Source organism: Lepidochelys kempii, chromosome 1, assembly GCF_965140265.1.
Source record: "Lepidochelys kempii isolate rLepKem1 chromosome 1, rLepKem1.hap2, whole genome shotgun sequence".
Taxonomy (NCBI): domain Eukaryota; kingdom Metazoa; phylum Chordata; order Testudines; family Cheloniidae; genus Lepidochelys; species Lepidochelys kempii.
In genome coordinates, this window is record NC_133256.1 from 326,896,170 (window position 1) to 326,917,234 (window position 21,065).

At 40.9% G+C, this 21,065-nt stretch overlaps 1 protein-coding gene across 1 annotated transcript; it reads right to left on the reverse strand.

Moving 5' to 3' along the window:
* Positions 1-183: 183 nt before the first annotated feature.
* Positions 184-20,063, reverse strand: ARMC10 (armadillo repeat containing 10). The gene is made up of 6 exons (XM_073328558.1): positions 19,686-20,063; positions 16,913-17,058; positions 15,263-15,397; positions 12,831-13,007; positions 5,691-5,762; positions 184-2,838 (listed from the first exon to the last, which is right to left on the reverse strand). The coding sequence occupies exons 1-6, from the start codon at positions 19,915-19,917 to the stop codon at positions 2,542-2,544; spliced, it is 1,059 nt and encodes a 352-aa protein (XP_073184659.1). The 5' UTR covers positions 19,918-20,063; the 3' UTR covers positions 184-2,541.
* Positions 20,064-21,065: the final 1,002 nt, after the last annotated feature.

Below are 21,065 nucleotides of genomic sequence, written 5' to 3' on the forward strand. Positions count from 1 at the left end.
CTCATTTCCTGCCCCCTCTGCAGCCACAACCCTTATACCTGCTCCCTCTGAAGTCCTTGGTTTTTCAGTTCCTCCCCATCCAATACAAAAAAACTTTTGGCTAGACTCCCTGCTGACCATTCTGCTGTGTTCAAATTAAACCTCCCCATAAAATAACATAAGAGCAACTTGTAGCAAGCAAGATGAATTATTAAATCTTTATTACACAGGTGTACAAAGGTTTGGACTGGAACCACCAGTTGGGGGTAGTTCACCAGGGCCATGGCAGTGGCACGTTCTGATGACTGAAGCAAACGTGAAGTGGATGCATAGAAACCCCATCACATTTTTTTCTTTTTTGGTGTACGCTCCCTGCAATCCTTCCAGACTACACATCTACACAAGTGAAAAGGTGAACATGTTTCTAAATACCACTCTCAATTCGGGTCCCTCAAAGATTTAGTGGGTGTCATGCACTACCTTGGGTAAGACTCAAAAGAGACTATTTTGATTTGCATCACATCAATAATTCAGGTACTAGCTCTGTGCAAAAAACAAAAACACACCAAAAAAACCCATCTAAAATTTTTGAAAAATAGCTGTTTTCAGGGCCTATATCGCTATATCCCCTAGCTCAAATGGCCCCACATTTGGGTTACTAACCCTACTTTGTAGTCTTCTGGGGCACACCAGATTTCAGAGGAATCTGACTAAGCATGTCAATTTTAGAAGACTTAGAAAGTTTGACCTTTAAACAAATGTGACATAACCTTAAGTACAATGGTGCTCCTGCCCCAAAGAGCTCACAGACTAATTGAAATGGTGGGTGTGTGCAGTTTGTGCATACGTTGGGACACACTGACAGAGTTGTGGCATGTAGGGAGATTGAGATGCACTGGCAGTTTGGGGGTGCCACACTTCCCTCATCCCCATATAACTCCCTCCCCCTATTCCACTGCCCCTGAATACCTCTCCCCTCCCAGGAAGCATTCACATGTCTACTTCTTCCCCCCTGCCCACATCCAAAGATAAACGATTATATTCCCCCCCACCAAAAAAAAAAACCCTCAACAACCTGCCACCCATGACTCAGAAATTGTAACAATCTCTTATTTGTCTTAGGTGGGGGCTTGTGATTTACTTATCCTTGGCTATGTTAATTGAAGGAGGAGTGCACAGCCATCAATCTCAATGAGGTCTGTGAGTTATCCAGTCATTAGTACCTCTCAGTTTAACAGAATATGGCAGCAAAAGCAATTATTTGGGGGTGGGGGTCTGTAACTCAGGAACCCCTTGATCAAATGACTCCAAGTTAGGGTCACTAACACTACTCTGTGCCCCCATGAGCACAGCAAATTTCAAAGCCATTCAAATAACCTTTCTGATTTTAGCTCACTTACAATAGTTGAGCTATAAAGCATATAAAATGGCAGAAACATTTTTCTGTATTGGTTGCATTTGCACTGTAAATATACATTCTTAAATACCACTCATTTTGGCCTCCCCTAAGACTTAGTGGGTGCCATGCACTAGCTTGTGTAAAACTCAGACTATTTTGACCCACATCAACAGTTTGAGCCCTAGCTCTGTGCAAAAAACCAAAAATACCATTTTGAAAAATGCTAACTTTTTCTGGGGCTTATATCTCCACATCAATAACCCTGCCCTTCATCGTCCAAGGCACACCAAATTTCAGAGGAATCCAACTAAGCATGTTGATTTTAAAGAATTTAGAAAGGCTGACCTTTAAACAAAAGTCGAGATGCAACCTTAACTATAGTGACATAACTGTGCCACTATAATTCTTTGCTCAAGGATTTTTAGTGGCTTAGTTTCAGTACAAGATGTTTTCTACTATATGTTCTACATTCTATATTCAAAGTGTCTGCATTTGTTTTTTGAGTTGATAAACTTTGCAATTAAGAGGGTAATATAATGCTTATAAACTACTTGTTAAATTTGTTTCTAGTTCCCTTCAAAAGATGTTTATATAATTTGACTAATCTCATTATGCTTTCATCCAAGTAATAATGTGGAGATTAATTTTACTTAATAGATGTTCCAGTATTTCCCTGCAAGTGTATAGTAAAATTAATAGAATTACATTGCTAAAATTTAAATGGCCTAACCTTTCTTAAAGTGACAAATTCACTGCTCAAAATCTATCACACATTACAGCCTAGAGTGAATGTTTACAGCTGCATAAGTGAAAATGCTGTTTGCAAAATTAACAGGTCACTTTAAGGTTCACTTTTTTAAAAGTTGAGCTCACTGTTTCATAACTTACTGTAAATTTGAAATGAAAATATTTCCATGCCCCAAAGTGCCTTTCCTCTATCATGTACACACACTAGTTTTGTGCTGTCAGGAGACTGTCAGTACTAAACAGACCATTGTTTTACATTACTCTGAAAGAATCTCTAACAGACTGTGTATTAAATGCATTGTAAGCTGTCTTGCTTACAGTAATGTAATTGTGCTCAGCAAAATAAGAGTGGTGGGTTAAACTTCACTCTTTCATGAAAGGAAATTCATTTTAGCATTGAATATAAACACTTTCTATTACTGTAATTTACCAGAGTATCTGGTCTTAGTATCTCCTCTTAATTGTGTTATTGTTTTGGCAACTTGTTCTTTCACTTCTGTATCATGGTGATGCAATAAACATACCAATTTCTTAGCATATTGGGTAGAATGCCCACAGAGCAGAGAAAAAATTGAATCTTCACTGTATTGATCCTGGATAATGATGCCCTCTTCATTTTTCATATTCTCATTCAAATTTGCAGCAAACGTCAGGGCTCTAAGCAGAATATCTTTGTTTATGCAGTTGTCAAAAAGTGAAAGCAATGATGGTGCCTATGACATTAAATACATAAAAGTAATGCTTAATCATCAATTGAGAAGTAAATGTGTGAAAAATTCCTGATGTAACCCCCCCAAACAGCAATGATTTCTTTAAAAATAAATAAATAAATAAATATTGATCCACACACCAGACAGCTTCTAACTAAAACTCACTAAAATAGAAACCTTACGTCTATATACACATTACAGCTACCATGTGCTATAAAAGCATGTCAAAGACTTGCAAGGACTGCACATTTTTCCTTTTGGAAAAGATTGGCTTGTGTTTTGCAACCTGACATATGCTTTGTACTCTGAATCTTTATAATGTGGTTGTCTGGAAAATTCCCATTTTCATTTATAAGAGCTGGAATACTGTTTTCATTCTGAATGGTATTTCAGTTGCCTTGAACAGTGACTGAATGTTTGTCAAGCATTTAGAAAGTGTTTTAAAGTGCAGACAGGATAAAGATACTATTTTGGTATACTAAAGACTGACCTTGGCTACTTAAATATTGGTTCAGGTAAAAATCAGGGGCAAGACTAAATACAGTTAACTTTTTAATTTAGTTTTCAAAAACTTAAGCCTTAGCATGTAATCACAACTACATACTACTATCCTAATTTGCAGGACTATCAAAAAGGTACTGGATTGACAATTCCGCACTGAAGTGTGCTTATCAACAGATCTGACACAGAATGGGCAGTGGCAATGCCAGTTTCTCCATCCTGCCCCTGCCAATGAGATGTCATCTAGACATTGAGGCTCTGATCCTACAAACATGCACATTGAGTTCAGTGGGACTACTTACATGCTTAAAGTTAGGCACATGTGTCTTTGGAGGATCACAGGAACAGCCCTTGAATCCACAGGCGCTGACCCCAGGGGTACTCCAAAATGGTGGGTGCTGAGCACCCACTGGTAGCTCCCCTATCAGCACCTTTCCCTCCCCCCAGCGCCTTGCATCCAATAGCGGCCCTACCAATCAGTGCCCTGCTGATCAGTGATCAGGGACGGGTCAGAACAGGGCAGGAAGAGGTGGAGCAGGAAGAGGCAGGGGCCTTGGGGGAAGGGGTGGAAAGGGGGGTGGGACCTGGAGCAGAGCCGAGGTGGGGAGAAGCACCCCCTGGCACATTAGAAAGTCAGCATCTATAACTTCCACTGTGACTGTCACCAAGGTTGCTAATTTATGTTGATTTATGGAGCATGTCCATTGGGACTGGACTGAGATGGATAAATTCATTTCACATACATTATACTGATGTTCTTAAGTGGACAGTCAGCTTAATTTTTTTAAAAATTCTTACTTATGTTGTTAAGAATGCTTTAGATTATTTAAACTGATTATTTGAAAAGTCAAGCGTGCTTTACACTTATTTGACCTTTTCATTTTGGATTAAAAAACAGTAATTTTCTCTGAGGTTCTAAGGTATTAGGATCATGTTACAACATTTGGGAGGCAAACACTGAATACAAATATTTATTTGTTGGAAGGAGGTAAACATTGTTTTTAATGAATGGAAACATTTTTATTGGTCTCAGGTTTTATACAAGCTTGTTTATACATCTACTTCATTTTTGGCTCATATTTGACCTTACAATGCCCCTTGAAAAAACTGCAGTCCATAGTCAGATGAAGTGGAAGTTCATCGAGAACAAAAGTCCACTTTTTTTTTTTTTTTTTTACTTTGACCTGGAGCTGTGGTAAGACATGGTATCTGTAGGGCAGCAGAATGGTTATTTGTGCCTGCAACTCCCACAAAGGGGTTTTAAAATAGGAGTACTGAAACCAAATATTGTGATGTCTGATTTTGTTTTGAGAAGCTCATTTGAGAGTAAAAAACAGTACAGCTAAAAGGCAACTTGAAGTGGTTTACATTTCATTTGTTACCATATCAACATTGTTTTGCATATAGCTGAAATGGATGCAACAACCTGCATACTGAGGGCACCAACAGGTGCTGGAAGGTAAAGTACTTCATGTATTAAAGACCTTGGGACAGTGCCCCCATGCCCCGACCAGCTCCGTCTACCCACCTGGTGCTCCTGCAGGAGTGCTGGGTGGGCAGAACAGGGCAAGGCCCCGCGCCCCAGCCCCATTTCCCTGGCAGGAGCGCCAGGAGGAGGGCGGGGATGGGGAGGGGACTGCAGGTGGAAGGGGTGGGAAGGGGCCCCCACTTGCTCTGGCCCAGGGCCCCACAAATCCATAAACCGCCTTTGCCTTGGGAGCTGCATTGGGAGTGGTACTGTGTTCATAAAGATGTCTTATCAAAACAGTACATCTGTGGATAGAGACGTTTTGTGTATATTGCATTTTCTACCTTTCTCAGCTGAAAAAGTTATGACAGCTGAGACAACAGTTGTTGAGAAAGTGAGGATAATTTGCAACATTGGATGCATTTGAAATGATTTGCAGCACATCCTCAGGCTATATGTTCCCTTTGGAGATGAATATAGGTGAAAAGTGACAATTGGGTATGTTATCTTGTGTCTCATGTATGAGCAGCAACCAATGCCCTTGTTTGGTGGGAAGGGATGGAGAGAAAGGACTTCTGCAAACTGCCACTATCATTCTGCATTATATACAGGAAGCATGATCAACAGTGGCCATATAGTGAACATGTTAACCATGCACTTGGGTGAATCTTCATATGTGAATGTGATATCTCTGATATAGCACTACCTGGGAGAGCTACCGTTCTTGATTTCAGCCTGCTTTGGCTATGTAAAGTAAAATTCTAACATTAAATGTACAGCTATCTAAGAATCATACAATTTGAAGTGTAGATTTAATAAGAGCATCATGAACTTTTGTACTAAAATGTTCACCACTGACGCAGTTTGAAAATGGCAGAAGTCTTACTTGAACACTGAAAAGATGTCTTGTCATGGCTGGGTTTGCAGATAAGTTCACAAGTACTTTCAGAACTTGAATCTGAAATGAGGAACATAATAGTTCACATGGAAAAACTTAAAATAAGGGGAGGGGAATCTTAATACTCACTATCTCCTTCGCCCATGCCTTCCCTCCTCCCCGCAGCTTTGCGTGAAACAGTCTTCCTACTAGAATTTGCCACATTATTACCCTCTAGTTCCACATAAAGATTAACTTCTTCAGTGATGTCCACAAGAAAAGAGCCACCTCCCACCCACCTCTAAGCTTCTCAGTGTGTCCTTGCTTTCTCTACATCTGAAAGCTCTTTGGTACCAGGACTGTCTTCATTTACTGCTTTTGAACAGAGAGAAGCAAATTGTCAGCCTTTAACAATTAATTAATTGTAGCTAAAGCAGCTGACGAGGAAAAATACTGCAGGAGCAAATTCTACTCTTATTTACATTGGTGTCAATCTGTAGTAACTCCAGTGGGCTCTCTCTACTGAGTTCAGTAGAGCTACTCTGGTTTTTACACAATGAAACAGAGGAGAACTTGGCCTTTCATCTTTAAGGGCTTGATCCTCCACTCACTGAAATCAGTGATGTAGCTTCCATTGATTTTAGTAGTGCAGGATTATGCATTAAATGAATCCACTGTTTAGTAAACCAGCTGTGATGCTGTCTAACGGGTTACTAGCTCTCTGATGCTATCTGACTGGTTCAGATTAGAGCAATAAGGCAATTGACTGGTATCTTTATATCAAAGAAATGCTAAGAGATCATAGTGTGTTCAAGCCAGTTCACTTGTTAGAACAGAACAAAGGCGGATGTTATCATATTACATTTACATGGCATATGTCCCGGTAATTACATTTACTCTAAATTCATGAAAATTAGTGTAATGTTAATGGCATTGTCTTCACTTAGCAGTCAACAGATTTATAGATATCTCATTACATACATCATGTATTACTGTGATGGGACAAGGCCAGATGGCTATAGTAAAGTAATGTGAGACAGGGATTTGTTTAGCCTGTGCAAATATATCTGTTACCAGGTTAAACAAATGGCAGCTGCTCCAGGTCAATTAAGAAACCTGGGGCCAATTAAGATCTTTCCAGAAGGCAGGGAGGACAGCTAGGTTGATTGGGACACCTGAAGCCAATCAGGGGTTGGCTGAAACTAGTTAAAAGCCTCCCAGTTAATCAGGTGGGTGTGCATGTCAGGAGCTGTAGGAAGAAGTTGTGCTGTTGGAGAGACTGAGCAAATACAAACCATATCAGGCACAAGGAAGGAGGCCCTGAGGTAAGGGTGAAGTGGATCTTGAGGAGGGGCTGTTGTGGGGAAGTGGCCCAGGGAATTGTATGTGTCCGGTTTCTTAAAAAGTCAGCTACCAGAGCTGATACTATTAGGGTCCCTGGGCTGGAGCCCAGAGTAGAAGGCAGGCCTGGGCTTCCCTGCTTTGCCCCTGATTAATCACTGAGACTGGGAGACAGCAGAGACTGTGCAAGGGAGGGTAGCTTCTCCGCACCTCCCTTGTTGGCTTATGATGCAAATGGCTCAATAGGCTGTGACCCTTGCCTCTAGAGAGAGAAGGGCTACGTGGAGGGTCACAGTGAGCCTCCGAGGCTACCAAAATCCACCAGGAAACGCAAGACCCACTGAGACAAGGACAGAACTATGTCACAATTACCTTGTACTTATTTAGTTGTAGATCAAACGGATGTATTAGCTTTTAGATATGAGTTCATTTAATATGTAAAACTCCCTGATAATTTATGAAAGATTGTCTGGATGGCTGTAACTAAATGCATTATCTTCAAATTGTCCATTAAATGGGTCTGAAGCCTCAAAACTGTAAATGAAGAAACATTAACTTCAGAACACGGGTCTCAATGTTCAACAATGGAAAATTCACAGATGTTTGTATGTAGTCAACAAAACAAGAGTCCATGCTGTGCTGAGAACGCTTGCCAGACTCTTTTCAACTATAAGAAGGGACCCTGGGAGCGATTCTCCATCTCTGGACTGATGAATTCTGACAGGGTGGAATTCTGAGCAATTGGACAGAGGTCCCCAAAGCCATTTTGGGCAACCCTGAGAAACTTAGAGAACTAGCAGATACTACAGCTCTGCTATCAACTGGACTACAAACTTAGACTCACCTGTAATGTATTTTACCTGCTTTAACCTCTCAATAACTCATTTTTTTCCTTAGCTAATAAATTTTTAGTTTATTAGAGAAATTGACTACAGCATTGTCTTTGGTCAGATCAAGATTATCCACTGACCAGGGGTAAGTGACTGGCCTCTTGGGGTTGGGAGTACCCTAATGTGTGGTGAATCTTGGTTTTAATAATCTATCATCATAAAGTCCAGTTTGTCTGGGTGGCAAAGAAGGGCTGGAGAACTTAAGGAGACTGTCTGTGGCTCCATGGCAAGACTAATACAGTGTACGTTTGCTACTGGCTTGAAGAAATCTACTTCTTGGATATACCACCAGTTTGGCACGTCTGCCCTGAGACTGGCACTCTCCGCTATAAGCCATACCAGACACTGACACCAGCCTTGCACAGGACAAGTGTTAAATATAGGACTGCAGCTATCTTAGTATTTTAAAATTGCAACCATGCAAATTGGGCTTTTGGGGGGAGGGGAGTAACTCCGACTTCTGTTTACAATCGAAGTAGACAATGAGCAGATAAAGAATGGGATGCAACAAAAGCCAGTGACTAAGTGATGTTCAGCACATATCTCCTAATTCCATATTTTAAAATTCTCTCAAACTCCCTGAAAGGCAGCTAAAACAGGAATCAATACGCTTTGTAGAAGAAGTGCATTTTCAGGAGGTCTTAGGATGTACTTACTCATCTGTGTTTCTCTACCCTTCAGTACAGTTCTGAACTGCCCTTCAGTTAATGCTGAAGTGAGCATAACAAATAATTCCCAGCTTAAAACTTTTTCTTCAGTAATATGTATTTACAGTCTTGTTACAATGTTGTAGTATTAAAAAACAAAACTAAATAGGTGTCTGGAAATGCCAAATAAGGCTTAACTCTGATCTTTTCTCCTTTCCCATCACATAACTAGGCTTTGCAGAAATTATTTTTGTTTTAAATAATTCTGAGAGATAATATTCATGTTTGTTTTTAATTTTATTTTTATTAATTCAATTGTGAAATTATGATGGGTGGCAGACCATAATTAAGGTTAAGATTTAGTCATGGGTATTTTAGTAAAAGTTATGGACAGGTCACAGGCAATAAACAAAAATTATTGACCCGTGACCTATCCATGACTTGTACTATAAATACCCCTGACTAAATCTTAGGTGCTTGGGATAGGGAGGTGGGGGTGTGTAGCTTGGGGCGCTGCTGCTCCGGCGGCCGAGTAGCAGCCAGTGTGGCTGGCCCTGGGGCTGCTCAAGGAGTGGCTGGTGCAGCAGGCCTTGGGGCCACCCCAGCTGCTTGGGCAGCCCTGGGGTCAGCCGCACCAGCAACTGCAGAAATCACGGAGGTCCCAGAAAGTCACAGAATCCGTGACTTCCATGGAAGACTTGCAGCCTTAACATTTGTCATTAATTATTAAGATTCAAAAAGTTAAAGCTTCATAATTGTTAACACATTGTCAACATCATGTCAAAATATACAAAATAAATATCCTTAGGCAAAGTAAAAAAAATGCTGCTTGAGAATTTATCTAGAAATTTCAAGTATCACTGATGAAAATATTTTTGCATCAGTCTGTGTACATACAGTAAAAAAAAAAAATCTACCTTTAATGACATTTCCCGATTAAAATATAATCCTTCCAAGTCCATGCTTATGATTTATGTGGAAATATAAACGTGATTATTTTACAATCTGGTTTTTGTGTATTTTTGGGGGACGATGCAGATATGCTACATTTAAGGTGCAGTATCTGAGCTATTAACAGGAGCTATACAGGAAAGGATTGAGAGTTATTACATCAGTGATACACTTTGGGCTGACTAGCTTATTATGGAATAGTGGATTTGAGAGTCCTTGGTATTACGAGAAGGGGGTTCATGAAATCCCCAGAATTTGGGATGAAAGATCTAAATTCATGAAATTAGAGACGTGTGTACCTGCAGTGAGGTGCTGTGCAACATTTCACTAAGCCAACATCTACAGTAACACTCCAAGGAGTGTCACAGATACAAATAAAACAGGCTATTTTAGGAAGAAGGTTTAGTTTTTAAACTTAGTGAACTCTGATTATATGGGGCGACAGAGCTAAAACAATTTAAGATTCTTGCTGTGTGCTGGATAAGTGAACAAGGAAATCTGACTGGTGCCCAACGGGTTACTGGGAGTGAAATCACAGAGGCGAGAGATTTGGAAAGCCTGTTTGTTGAAAGATATTTAATCCAGTGATTTACAGTAAGCACCATAATTGGAGACACGGCAGCAACTCCCTTTAGCCTTTGCAGAGCACTTGACAGTAGCTTCTGCATCAAAGGACCCTACCTTCAAAGTCAGCTGTTGCCTTGATAAAGACAAGGGATGTCAGATATTTAGGGCCAAATCCTACTTGCCTTACATATGCAAGTAGTCTCTCTGGGAGACTACTTGCAATGAATAAAGCAAGCTGGATTTGTGTTAGCCATAACTACAGATTATTTGAATACTGCATTTTCAACTCTGATTGAATGCATAATGGGCACATCTCTAGCCTTTTATTTCTGAGGCTAATATTCTTGAATTGCCATCTTGTAGCACTGACATGTCACTTTAAAGCATGTACTACTACATTAAGGGCCAAATGTGATTGTCTAACTCATGTAAGTAACCCTGATCAATCAATGAAACTATTTATATAAGAAGAGTGAGCAAGATTTAAATGCTGGTGTGAGTGGATGTACAGATGTCAATAGAATTGCTCCAACTTAGATTAGCTCTGAATTTTGTTCCTAATGGACGAGTGTGACCCAGGAACCTCATAGTGCCAACTGGCAGAGGGCATAGGGCATGCATAGAGTTTTTTTTACCAGGATCCGCTGGATCAGATATATGCATAATTCACTAAAGGGTGTCAGGTGAGGTTTATACCAAGAGTAAGAGCCTAGAGCCCTCTGGTCATCATAATCACTGCAAAATGTATGTATGGATAATATTTAAGTAGTAACATCTGTACAGAAAATTGTCCTTAAAGCAGGTGACATGTTTTGGACAGGTTCCTTTCAGGCAGGAGGTAACAGACAGATCTCTGTCTGGCCATGAGTATACTGGGCATTATATGTCTCACAATGGATGCCTGTTTGCATACTGAGCCAAATGACAATCAAAACATTGCAAAATCTTCAAGAGGAAATTTGCAGTAAGAAATAAATGAGAATAGATTTTTGGGGTATATCTGGGGATGCAAAGGCATACCCTGAATCCTTCAACTGAGGAGGCAAACAGTGTTTGTCTTATAAATGGACAGTCACAGCCAAGGCTGGCTGTAAAATACTGGAAGGATTTTAGGTGGGCATTGCTCTAGGACATGAAAATGTTGAGTTAAGTCTAGGTTCTGGAGTGCATGTTATGATTTTATATGTAAACATTTATTTCCAATACTTTTACTTACTTTCACTTGAACTGTTTTTATTATACTTTGTTCAATAAACTTACTTGTTTTCAATATAAACATATCTACATGCCGCATGTGAAGCAGAGTAGTGATCTGAATGAAACTAGTAAGCTAGGATGTACTGCTTCTTTGGAAGCAGTGAACCTGGGAATACTGCAAGTGTCTAGTGGAACAAGGGCTGGACACTCGAGGGGAATACTCAGAGGGCTCAGAAGTTGGAGAGTGCCCATCACTAACCTGTAGAGAGACCGTGAGGCTTGCATAAGCCTAGAAGGGGAGTATTTGTGTTGCCCATGGCTTATGGATTTGGGGATACAGCAGATACAGACAAGACTTCCTCATGCTAAGGGCAGTTGGTAGCGAGGTGCCTCATAACCCTGGGTACCCCCAGGAAGCATCATAAGGAGAAGAAAAGATTCCCATTATTTCTGATAGTAATTTACAAATATACAATTTTCCTTTTTTCAAATACCACTAAGAAGCGGTACATGTGCACACAGGTCTTCTATTAGTAGTGGGACTCTGACAAAAATTCAGATGATCCTATATTCCTAGTAATTATGGTCACAGACATACAGAAGACTCCTTATGTTGGGTAAGTCAAAGGGCAAATTTCAGCTCTCAGATTCACAAGATGGCTGTTGACTGTGATGACCTACTCTCTCTGCATATACAACTTCCAGGAGAGCCATATTATAAACAGATGTTAGATAAAGAACATTCGTTAAGATCACCATGTGATTCTGAGAGCAAACTCTTGCTCGCTATCCCCAGAGATTCATGCAACAGTGGAACCCTCCACATGCAGATCTCCTTTTGCCCTGTGCTGAAGTGGTGGTGGTGGTCTCCTCCTACCTCCATGGCACTATTTACTTACTGGGATCCTACAGGCCAGAGGCAGAAAAGAGCTGAATGGAGCTTTATTTCCCACAGCAGCACCAGAGATTAGCTAGGAAAGGTAATAAAGCTTGTGGTGTTGTATATTCCATGCTCTCCCCATCTCTGTACAGGGGCAACCCCCTTTATAATGGGATCCATGTGGCAGTTGAAACTGAGAGGCACTGGTAGCATGACTCCATGTTCCCTGACAGGTCAGACAGTGGAAGGGGGTGGTGGGGTTTCTAGAGCCAGTGCAAAGGCAGAGGACTACTGTGTGGATGGCTCTGGTCTCCTAAAGCATCCAACAATACAGGGGCAAAAACAAGGCTTCATCTCCAGAGAGGGGGAATACCTCACGATGGGAATGATTTGGGGTGAGAAACTCTGAAAGAAGATTCTTGTGAAGGACTCTTCCCTCCTGCAGGAATTTCCACGGAGAGGACAGTTGGGCAATTTTTGCAAATCCTTTACATGTTCTCCACTAGTTATAGTTACTGAATTGTAAAATTATTTTTCTTTAAATAAAATCAATCACACACCACAGAGTACCTTAGAAACTGATGGTTTAAATAAAGAAAGCAAATCTAAACTAGAAGACATGTCAGTCAAAGTTAAATACCTTGGTATCTGGTTATGATAGTACAATAAACAGTACCTGTGTCCTTTCATTTCCTTCTGAAAGCAAATGAAGCAAGCACGGAATTGCATCTGTCATCATATGGTGGTAGTCATTGGTAACAGACATGTTTGTTAATAATCTAAGTTCAGCTAGCTGCAGATCAGAGTTCAAAGGTGATAACTCAATCTCCTTACAGACTTGTAAAATGTATACCTTAAAGAACAAAAAAAAGAAATGGTTAAATGTACAAATGTGGTTCCAGAGAGGATGGTTCTAGACTATTCTCAGTGGTGGAAGAGGACAGGAAAAGGAGTAATGGTCTCAAGTTGCAGTGGGGGAGGTTTAGGTTGGATATTAGGAAAAACTTTTTCACTAGGAGGGTGGTCAAACACTGGAATGCATTGCCTAGGGAGGTGGTGGAATCTCCTTCCTTAGAAGTTTTTAAGGTCAGGCTTGACAAAGCCCTGGCTGGGATGATTTAATTGGGGATTGGTCCTGCTTTTGAGCAGGGGGTTGGACTAGATGACCTCCTGATGTCCCTTCCAACCCTGATATTCTATGATTCTACAATTTGTTGTTCCAGCCAAAGAAGTTCAGTTAACATCCCAGTGTCAGTAGTCACGATGGCTCAAAATCATGATTCCCAGCAGCAAGGGGATAAATAAAACTATGTATAATCAGTCTCATCTTTGATCAAGAACACATAAGTAAGACACTAGCAGCTAAATAAGCTACCTTAAATTTTAGCAGAAACTATCAATTTGAATTTTTTGTAAAGACTAGTTTGTTTGTTTTTTAAAAAAATCAGTTTTCTGATAGAGCTACTTTAAACAATATGACAGGTTTCAGAGTAACAGACGTGTTAGTCTGTATTCGCAAAAAGAAAAGGAGTACTTGTGGCACCTTAGAGACTAACCAATTTATTTGAGCATAAGCTTTCGTGAGCTACAGCTCACTTCATCGGATGCATACCGTGGAAACTGCAGCAGACTTTATATATACACAGAGAATATGAAACAATACCTCCTCGCAAGGTAGCCTGTGTCCTCTTGTTTTTTCCTACCCCCCCCAGATGTTCTGGTTTAACTTGGATTTAAACTTGGAGAGTGGTCAGTTTGGATGAGCTATTACCAGCAGGAGAGTGAGTTTGTGTGTGTATGGGGGTGGGGGGGAAGTGAGAAAACCTGGATTTGTGCAGGAAATAGCCCAACTTGATTGTCATGCACATTGTGTAAAGAGTTGTCACTTTGGATGGGCTATCACCAGCAGGAGAGTGAATTTGTGTGTGGGGGGGTGGAGGGTGAGAGAACCTGGATTTGTGCTGGAAATGGCCCACCTGATGATCACTTTAGATAAGCTATTACCAGCAGGACAGTGGGGTGGGAGGAGGTATTGTTTCATATTCTCTGTGTATATATAAAGTCTGCTGCAGTTTCCACGGTATGCATCCGATGAAGTGAGCTGTAGCTCACGAAAGCTTATGCTCTAATAAATTGGTTAGTCTCTAAGGTGCCACAAGTACTCCTTTTCTTTTTAAACAATATGTTCTGATTTAAACAAAAAAAAATACCTGCTCTACATAAATTTAAAAGGGCCTTTTGGACAGGCCCAAAGTAATAACACTGAATGGCTCTGTCAGACTAGGCATTATATTCCCATCCCATAGTATCTCAACACACCCCCTACGCCAGTATTTTAAAAACTGGAACTGAAATGTCTCTTCCTTCACTTCAAGAAATAGGTACTTGGAATTGAATTGCTTATAGGGTTTTGTGTATTTGTATATGTGATAAATTTATGGAGGCAAAGCTAGGCAGAAGAAATGAGTTTTGCATTTAGTTGCAAAAGTGGTTAGTTACAAGAGATAAGAATGACCATGTAGCAACAGATTCCATAGTTCAGGTCCAGCTCCTGAGAAAATCCTCCATCTCCACTTACTGATCAATAGTTTCCATTTACAATGGAACATAGCTTTTGTAAGGGCTCTCAGTTGTAGAGGGATAGGTTTGAATATTAGGAAAATGTGAGTCTGAAATCGACCTTATCCCTTTACATTTTTGCATTTGTATTGTTTAAAAAGCAGAACTAACTGCGAATGGATTTTATAATATATATTTGAGATTGAATTTAGAATAATAATCCTGACTCCATCTGATATCTTTTTCCTCTCTTGAATATTGGTATCAAGTTAATTTTCTTTCTGGTCCTCTGGAATCAGCCTGGTTCTCTAAAATGCTTTAGAACTAATTGCTAGTGGTTCAATAAATTTGTTAGCTATTTCTCTTGGCCTTAGGGTTTAAAGATCATTTGGATCTGCTGATTTGTATATATTCATGTTCTCCAAAATGTTGCTGTACGATCCTTTTAATCAACATCTATATTGAAAGGTCTTTATTGCTTCCTAGCTGTCCATACTTCATTCTGTTGTTCAATTTTGCCTCAGTTATGGTGCCTTTTAGTACACTTACCTTTATCTCTTCTTGATTTTTAACATTCATACTCAAGTTATTAAGTGTGTTTAGTGCTTTTTCTTTAACTTTGGGAATGGAATTTGAGAGCATCTTTCCAATAACAAAAAGGCCATCCAAATTTCGAATTATATCCTAAAAGATAAACAGATAAATATATAAGATATTACTGTTAATCTTAAACCAAATGAGAGTTTTGCCGGAGTAAAGCCTTCAGGATCTGGTCTGATATTTAAGCAGAGAATATCAGCAGTTTAATATTTTTTATTTACATACCAGCCTATACAAAATAAATATGCACAACATTCATTGTGAAACTTTTATGCCAATTTATAGTATGTACCTTGTTTATCACCAAATTTTTTCATAGATAAAATGAGAACAAATAGGACAGATGCACGTTTCTGCAGGGTCACTCCTAAAATTCTCAAATCTTGTAAAAACTATCCGAATTAAGAAAGCTTTGCTCACTTCGAGATAGAAAGAAGCATCAGTTATGTTTTTGTTTAATCCAACTTAAACAATTACTGTGTTTTTCATTTAGTGTAGTAAAATATGCCATCAACAGGCCATATTTTGGCTTTGGTTACACTACTTTCATTGAAATCAGTGGGAGCCCTACTTAAACATTTGAGGCTAGAATATGGCATAATATCTTAAAAGAGCAAAATATCTCTATTATTCAAGCCCTCTGTGTCAGAATTCCCCTTTGAATTCAGTAGGATTTCAGCAGGAATTCAGCATGCAGGTTTGCAGAACCAGGTTGAAAATTAGTTAGCAGGTTCTAAAATTTAGCTTATTTTCCTTTAAATTTACAAAGTTCAAATGCTCTTAAAAATATATTACTCCTCCTGCCAAAACCCTACTTCCCCCTCCCCAAAACTGAACTCAACACAATTGTTTTAATTCTCCTTATGAAAAATCTCAGAACTTCATGACACCCCAGTCACCTTAGTAGGGGTCTGGGGGGAAAGAATAAAGATTTTTTTAGTAAGAAATAATATTTTTAGTTTCTCATTAGAGGCCAGAGAATAACTGAGAAACTATGGTTACAATTGTGAGAAATACCTCAACAAGAGAAGTGTGAAAGCTTGAAAATTAACCCTTTATGCTTTCCTGTACCCATGTATCTCCCAAAGAAATTTGTCATATTGAATTCCCAGTCCAAGGAATACCCTGATAGCAGAGGGGTTAGACATAGCAAATTTCAGGCCTGATAATGGAAGTTGCAGGTGCTCAGCACCTCTCAAATCAAACTCTTCAGTTGACACTACAAAACTGTTAGTGATAATGTCCACATAAAATAGCACTTTGAAAATATGAAGCTCTGTACCAACATTAGTTATGCTCATAACAGCCCACTAAAGTAGTTATTCTTCTATCCATTGTAATAATGGGGAAATTAAGGCAGAGAGATTAAATGACTGAAACGAGGCCCAGATCCACAAAATTAAGTGCCTAACTCCCTTTTAAATGCATGGGAGTTAGGCACCTAAATACCTTTGAGGATCTGGGTGACAGTCACTAAATTAGGATGAGAACACACGAGTTTCTAGATCTATCTCATGCTTACTCCTCAGCAAAATGCAGTCTCATTTTCTATACTGGCTCACTTTGAAATATAATTGCTTTCTTTAGAACATGACTTACTTGATTTACAGAGAAGGCAGCACTGTTGCTCAGAGTGACCAAGGCTTGTTCTTGAATTAACGGATCATCTGTGGACTCAAGCAAATGAATAAGCTTCTGTAGATGATTGGCGTCCAAGTTACTGGGTGATTTGGGAAGATCGGTGTCTGCCATGGTTTAAAAATTTAAAAAAAAAATTCAACTTTGAATCATTTCACTGAACCAAAGCACATAACACCTTTTACAGAGCTGTGTTATATCCACATACTTATGGAGAGCATGTCAGTTGTAGTCCCAGGATTCACTGATCCACCTATGATATTATGGCAGAGCCACTGCAATACCAGTTAAGGCTGGGTTCTATTTTGCATTTAAAACAGGATTTCAATACACATATTTTTAAAAGAATGCATCTGCCCCAATTTTTCAGCATATAATCTGAGTAAAGCCTGGTGGGGTGAGTGGGTGGGTGGTTTTTTTTTTTTTAGGTTAAGTAAATTAAGTAGTTTCTGATTTCTAGCCAAAAAATTATTTAAAAAAAAGCTTACTTTCTGAGTTGCATGACTTTGAGCCCCTCTAGTTTCAAAACTACAAAAGTGTAGAAAGTATAAAAAAATTGTAAGAATGTGGGGTTATGTAATGATTTTGCTAATTAACAAAGAAATAATTCTGTTAGCACTATTCATCATAACTGGATCCTTATTCATTGCAGTTATCCAATGGAGATTTTTTTTTTTTAAAATGTCTGCTACTTCCATTTCTGACATGGAATGTGACAACTTTTTTTGGACAATTTAGGAGGAGAGTAGAAATTTGACTTATCTCCAGTAATATTCCTCCCAGAATTGGGGGACTAACAGGGTGAATGAAGAATATGCTAGTCTAGGGACATCTGAGCTGAGCTGAGCATCTTTGACAAAGAAACAGCTGCTGTGTTAAGGTTACTGGTCTTCATGAAGACACTCAGCCAACTGAAGAGCTCTGCTCCTAAGTCAGCTAACCGTAAGAGTGTCATACAGTACCTGGTCTTCATGAAAGCAAACGCTACTAATGTCAAAGTTCATGATCAGCCAGATCAGGAGTGAAGCTCTTGAGCTGGCTAAATGGTTTTATGAAGACCAGGATCTGCGATAAAGGAAGTGGTAGTCTAATAAATACTACGATTTTGTGAAACTCCCCAGCTTGCCCAGAAGCAGATCGTATTCTTCATGAGATTCTCTCTTGATTTATTAGCATTATTCCTCATTATTGAATCTTTATGCACAATGGTTAGCCATTGAATGTGACAAAGGTTGGGGTTTTTTTAAAAGGTCTTGAACAATTCTAAAATTTTCAACCTTAAGTGCATGAAGTTAAGCATTTAACTCCAGATATAGGTCCTGATCATGCAATCAGACCTCCATGGAGGATTCCTGTGCATTTGTGGACCTCCATTGACTTGAATGGCATCACACAAGGTCAGGTGTCTGCCCAAGTAGATTCAGTAGCAGAACCAGGGCTTTAGCCACTTAAAAAAAAAAAGACACTGATTTTCAGTACTGAGTATGTACAGATCCTACTGACTTTTGCCAGACTGGTGGCAGTGTAAACTGACAGTCACACACAAAAAAGATTTTACAACAAATACTGCCTTGTTACACTCTCACTAGGCTGCAATTATTCTGAACCCTATTTTCCTACATTTTTACCAATATCAGTTATGCTATCTGCAAATAGTGGCTCATCAGCATCAAACTACAAAAATGGCAAGATAGTTTAGCATTTCAGTTGAGACTGTGACCAAAGTGTAACCTGAAATTCTTATGAAAAACAGAGCTCAGGAAACTGAACCACTGCCATCCTGCTGGACAAATCTAGACTCACATTAGAAGTGGCAAAACATTTTCTACAGGTGTCCAATGCAGTCTCAGTCTGTTTCTTTCACATTATCAATCCCTTAAAAAGACTGTTGTCAGACTGTGAAGATCCAGAAGTTGGTTAACTTCTTTATATTATTGGTTTCAAAACCTGTGCATGCATTCTTCCTCTCCCTCATAACAACACATGCTTCAACATTCTTTCATTTGAAACAAAAGTTGAAGATAGCGTTTTTGCAGGCTAACTTTTGGATGTTAATGTTTTCCTTACTATACCGATCTGTGCTTTTATCAGTTACAAGGCTACACAAATCATGAACAATAAAACAGGGGGCAAGCAAGATACCCAATAAAGCACTTTCAATAAGGCAACTGGTAAGATTCATGATTTCAAGGGAGTCTAGTCAGCTTTTAAAAATCAAACAGACTCTCACTGATGTAAGTTTTACATCCATTAGGGCCAGATTTACAAAGGTATTTAGGTGCCTAAAGTTTCAGATAGTAAATCCAGCTCTAATCAAACTGACCTATTCAAGTAGTCTGAAGAAGACTATGAACTAGAAGTGCTTTTTCTGTAAAAATAAATGCTACACTAGGTGAGAAAAGAGATGTAAAGCACGGCTGGATCCCTAACAGAGACTTCGCTAGCTGCATTACTGTCAGGATACCAGGAAATGCTAACATACAATAACCCCAAAGAGTAACAAAATAACCTCACTTTCCTACCCCCACAACTCTCCCCTCTCTTCTTTCATGCCACCTCTGGAAGGTCACATCAGCTAAGGCATCAGGCAGCGTTGTTACAAAGCCTAGATTTTGTCGGCAATACCAATGTTTACAAACGCCCCTGGTGTGTGAGAGTAACTAAGGGTGTTTTGGACGGGGGGGCACAGCCTGCCTGCAGACAGCCTGCCGGCGTGAGCCCCTCTGCAGCTCACCTGAGCGGAGGCTGGAGGGTCCCCGCCAGGCAAGGCTGGACAGCCCGGACACCTGAGGCAGCCAACCGCCCCCGGGGGCCGACCCCGCGCTAGCGGCTCCTTCTGTCCCGGCGGCGGCTCCCGCCCTCCTGCTCCCGGTCAGCCTGTACACACAGTAACACGCGCCAGCTCCCAGCGCCAGCCCCGCCGCCGCCGCCGCCCCAGCTCTCGCCGCCCCCCTGGCCTCGCCCATGCCCCGCTGGTGCTCGGCCTCGCCGAGCGCCCGTTTCACCGCCGCGGGACGCGCCTCAGCCCGGCCTGGCGGAAACGGGACACGTCGTTCCCCGTCCCGCAACTGCGCTGAGGAACCGCTCGGCGGCAAAGCTCCCCTCTGACCTCTGCCCCCCTACGCTGACGTGCTGCCCCGCCCCCCCCCACGGCTCGCGCCGCGGAGGCGGTCACAGGCGGGCGCCCCCGGCGCGCACGCGCCGCCCGTCACGCGCTGCAGCGATCGGCCCACACCCAGCGCGCGGGGTTTGTGCCCCCTCCCCCCTGCAGTCTCTCCCCTTCGGTGCTCCTGCCGGGGAGCGGGGTAGGGGCGCTGGAGCTTCCCGCCGTCCCCGGCGGGAGCGCCGGGCGGGCGGGCGCGCGGAGGGGGCGCCGCGATTGCCCGGGGCCCCTTGGCTAGTCCGCCACTGCTCACACCCAAAACCTACCGCCTACTGCACAGCCCAGGTGATGGTCCCTCTCCCCAGCCGAATCGGCACACCAGGAAAAGCACCTCAGATGTGGGCATGATCCATTATGTTTAAATGCTCACCAAAACGTCGGCATGATTGGAAACTAAAACCAACCCCCCTCAAAATCTCATGAGGGCATCTGATTTGATCTAATTTCAAGGCTAGTCATGTGCAGCCCGCCCCCCATCACAGATTATAAATTATTTGGGGCCTGGACCTTCTTTTTATTCTTTTTACACAGCACAATGGGATCCTAATCAGTGACTGGGGCTCCTATGTGCTACCACAATACAAATAATAACATTTTCAAGGTAGCTCTTACTTAAAAACTCCAACTATAATCATCTCCCCAAAAGAAGAGGGTGGGAGATAATCTCCACATGGGAGAGACATTGCAATCAGATGTAAGAGAGAAAAATGGTAGTAACAACTCCACTATCACCTCTTCATTTTTCACTCAGCCCTTTTTAAAAATATGAAAACTAACTGAAGCTAAGCAGAAACTTTAAAAACTTGTAACAGCATATGAACAAAACTACTAATACTACTATATAGTAATAACCAGCTCCTGAACAGCAATTTTTGACGGATCTCAAAGCACTTACAAAGGAGGGCAGCATCATTATCCACATTTTATAGATGGGGAAATGGGACTTGTCCT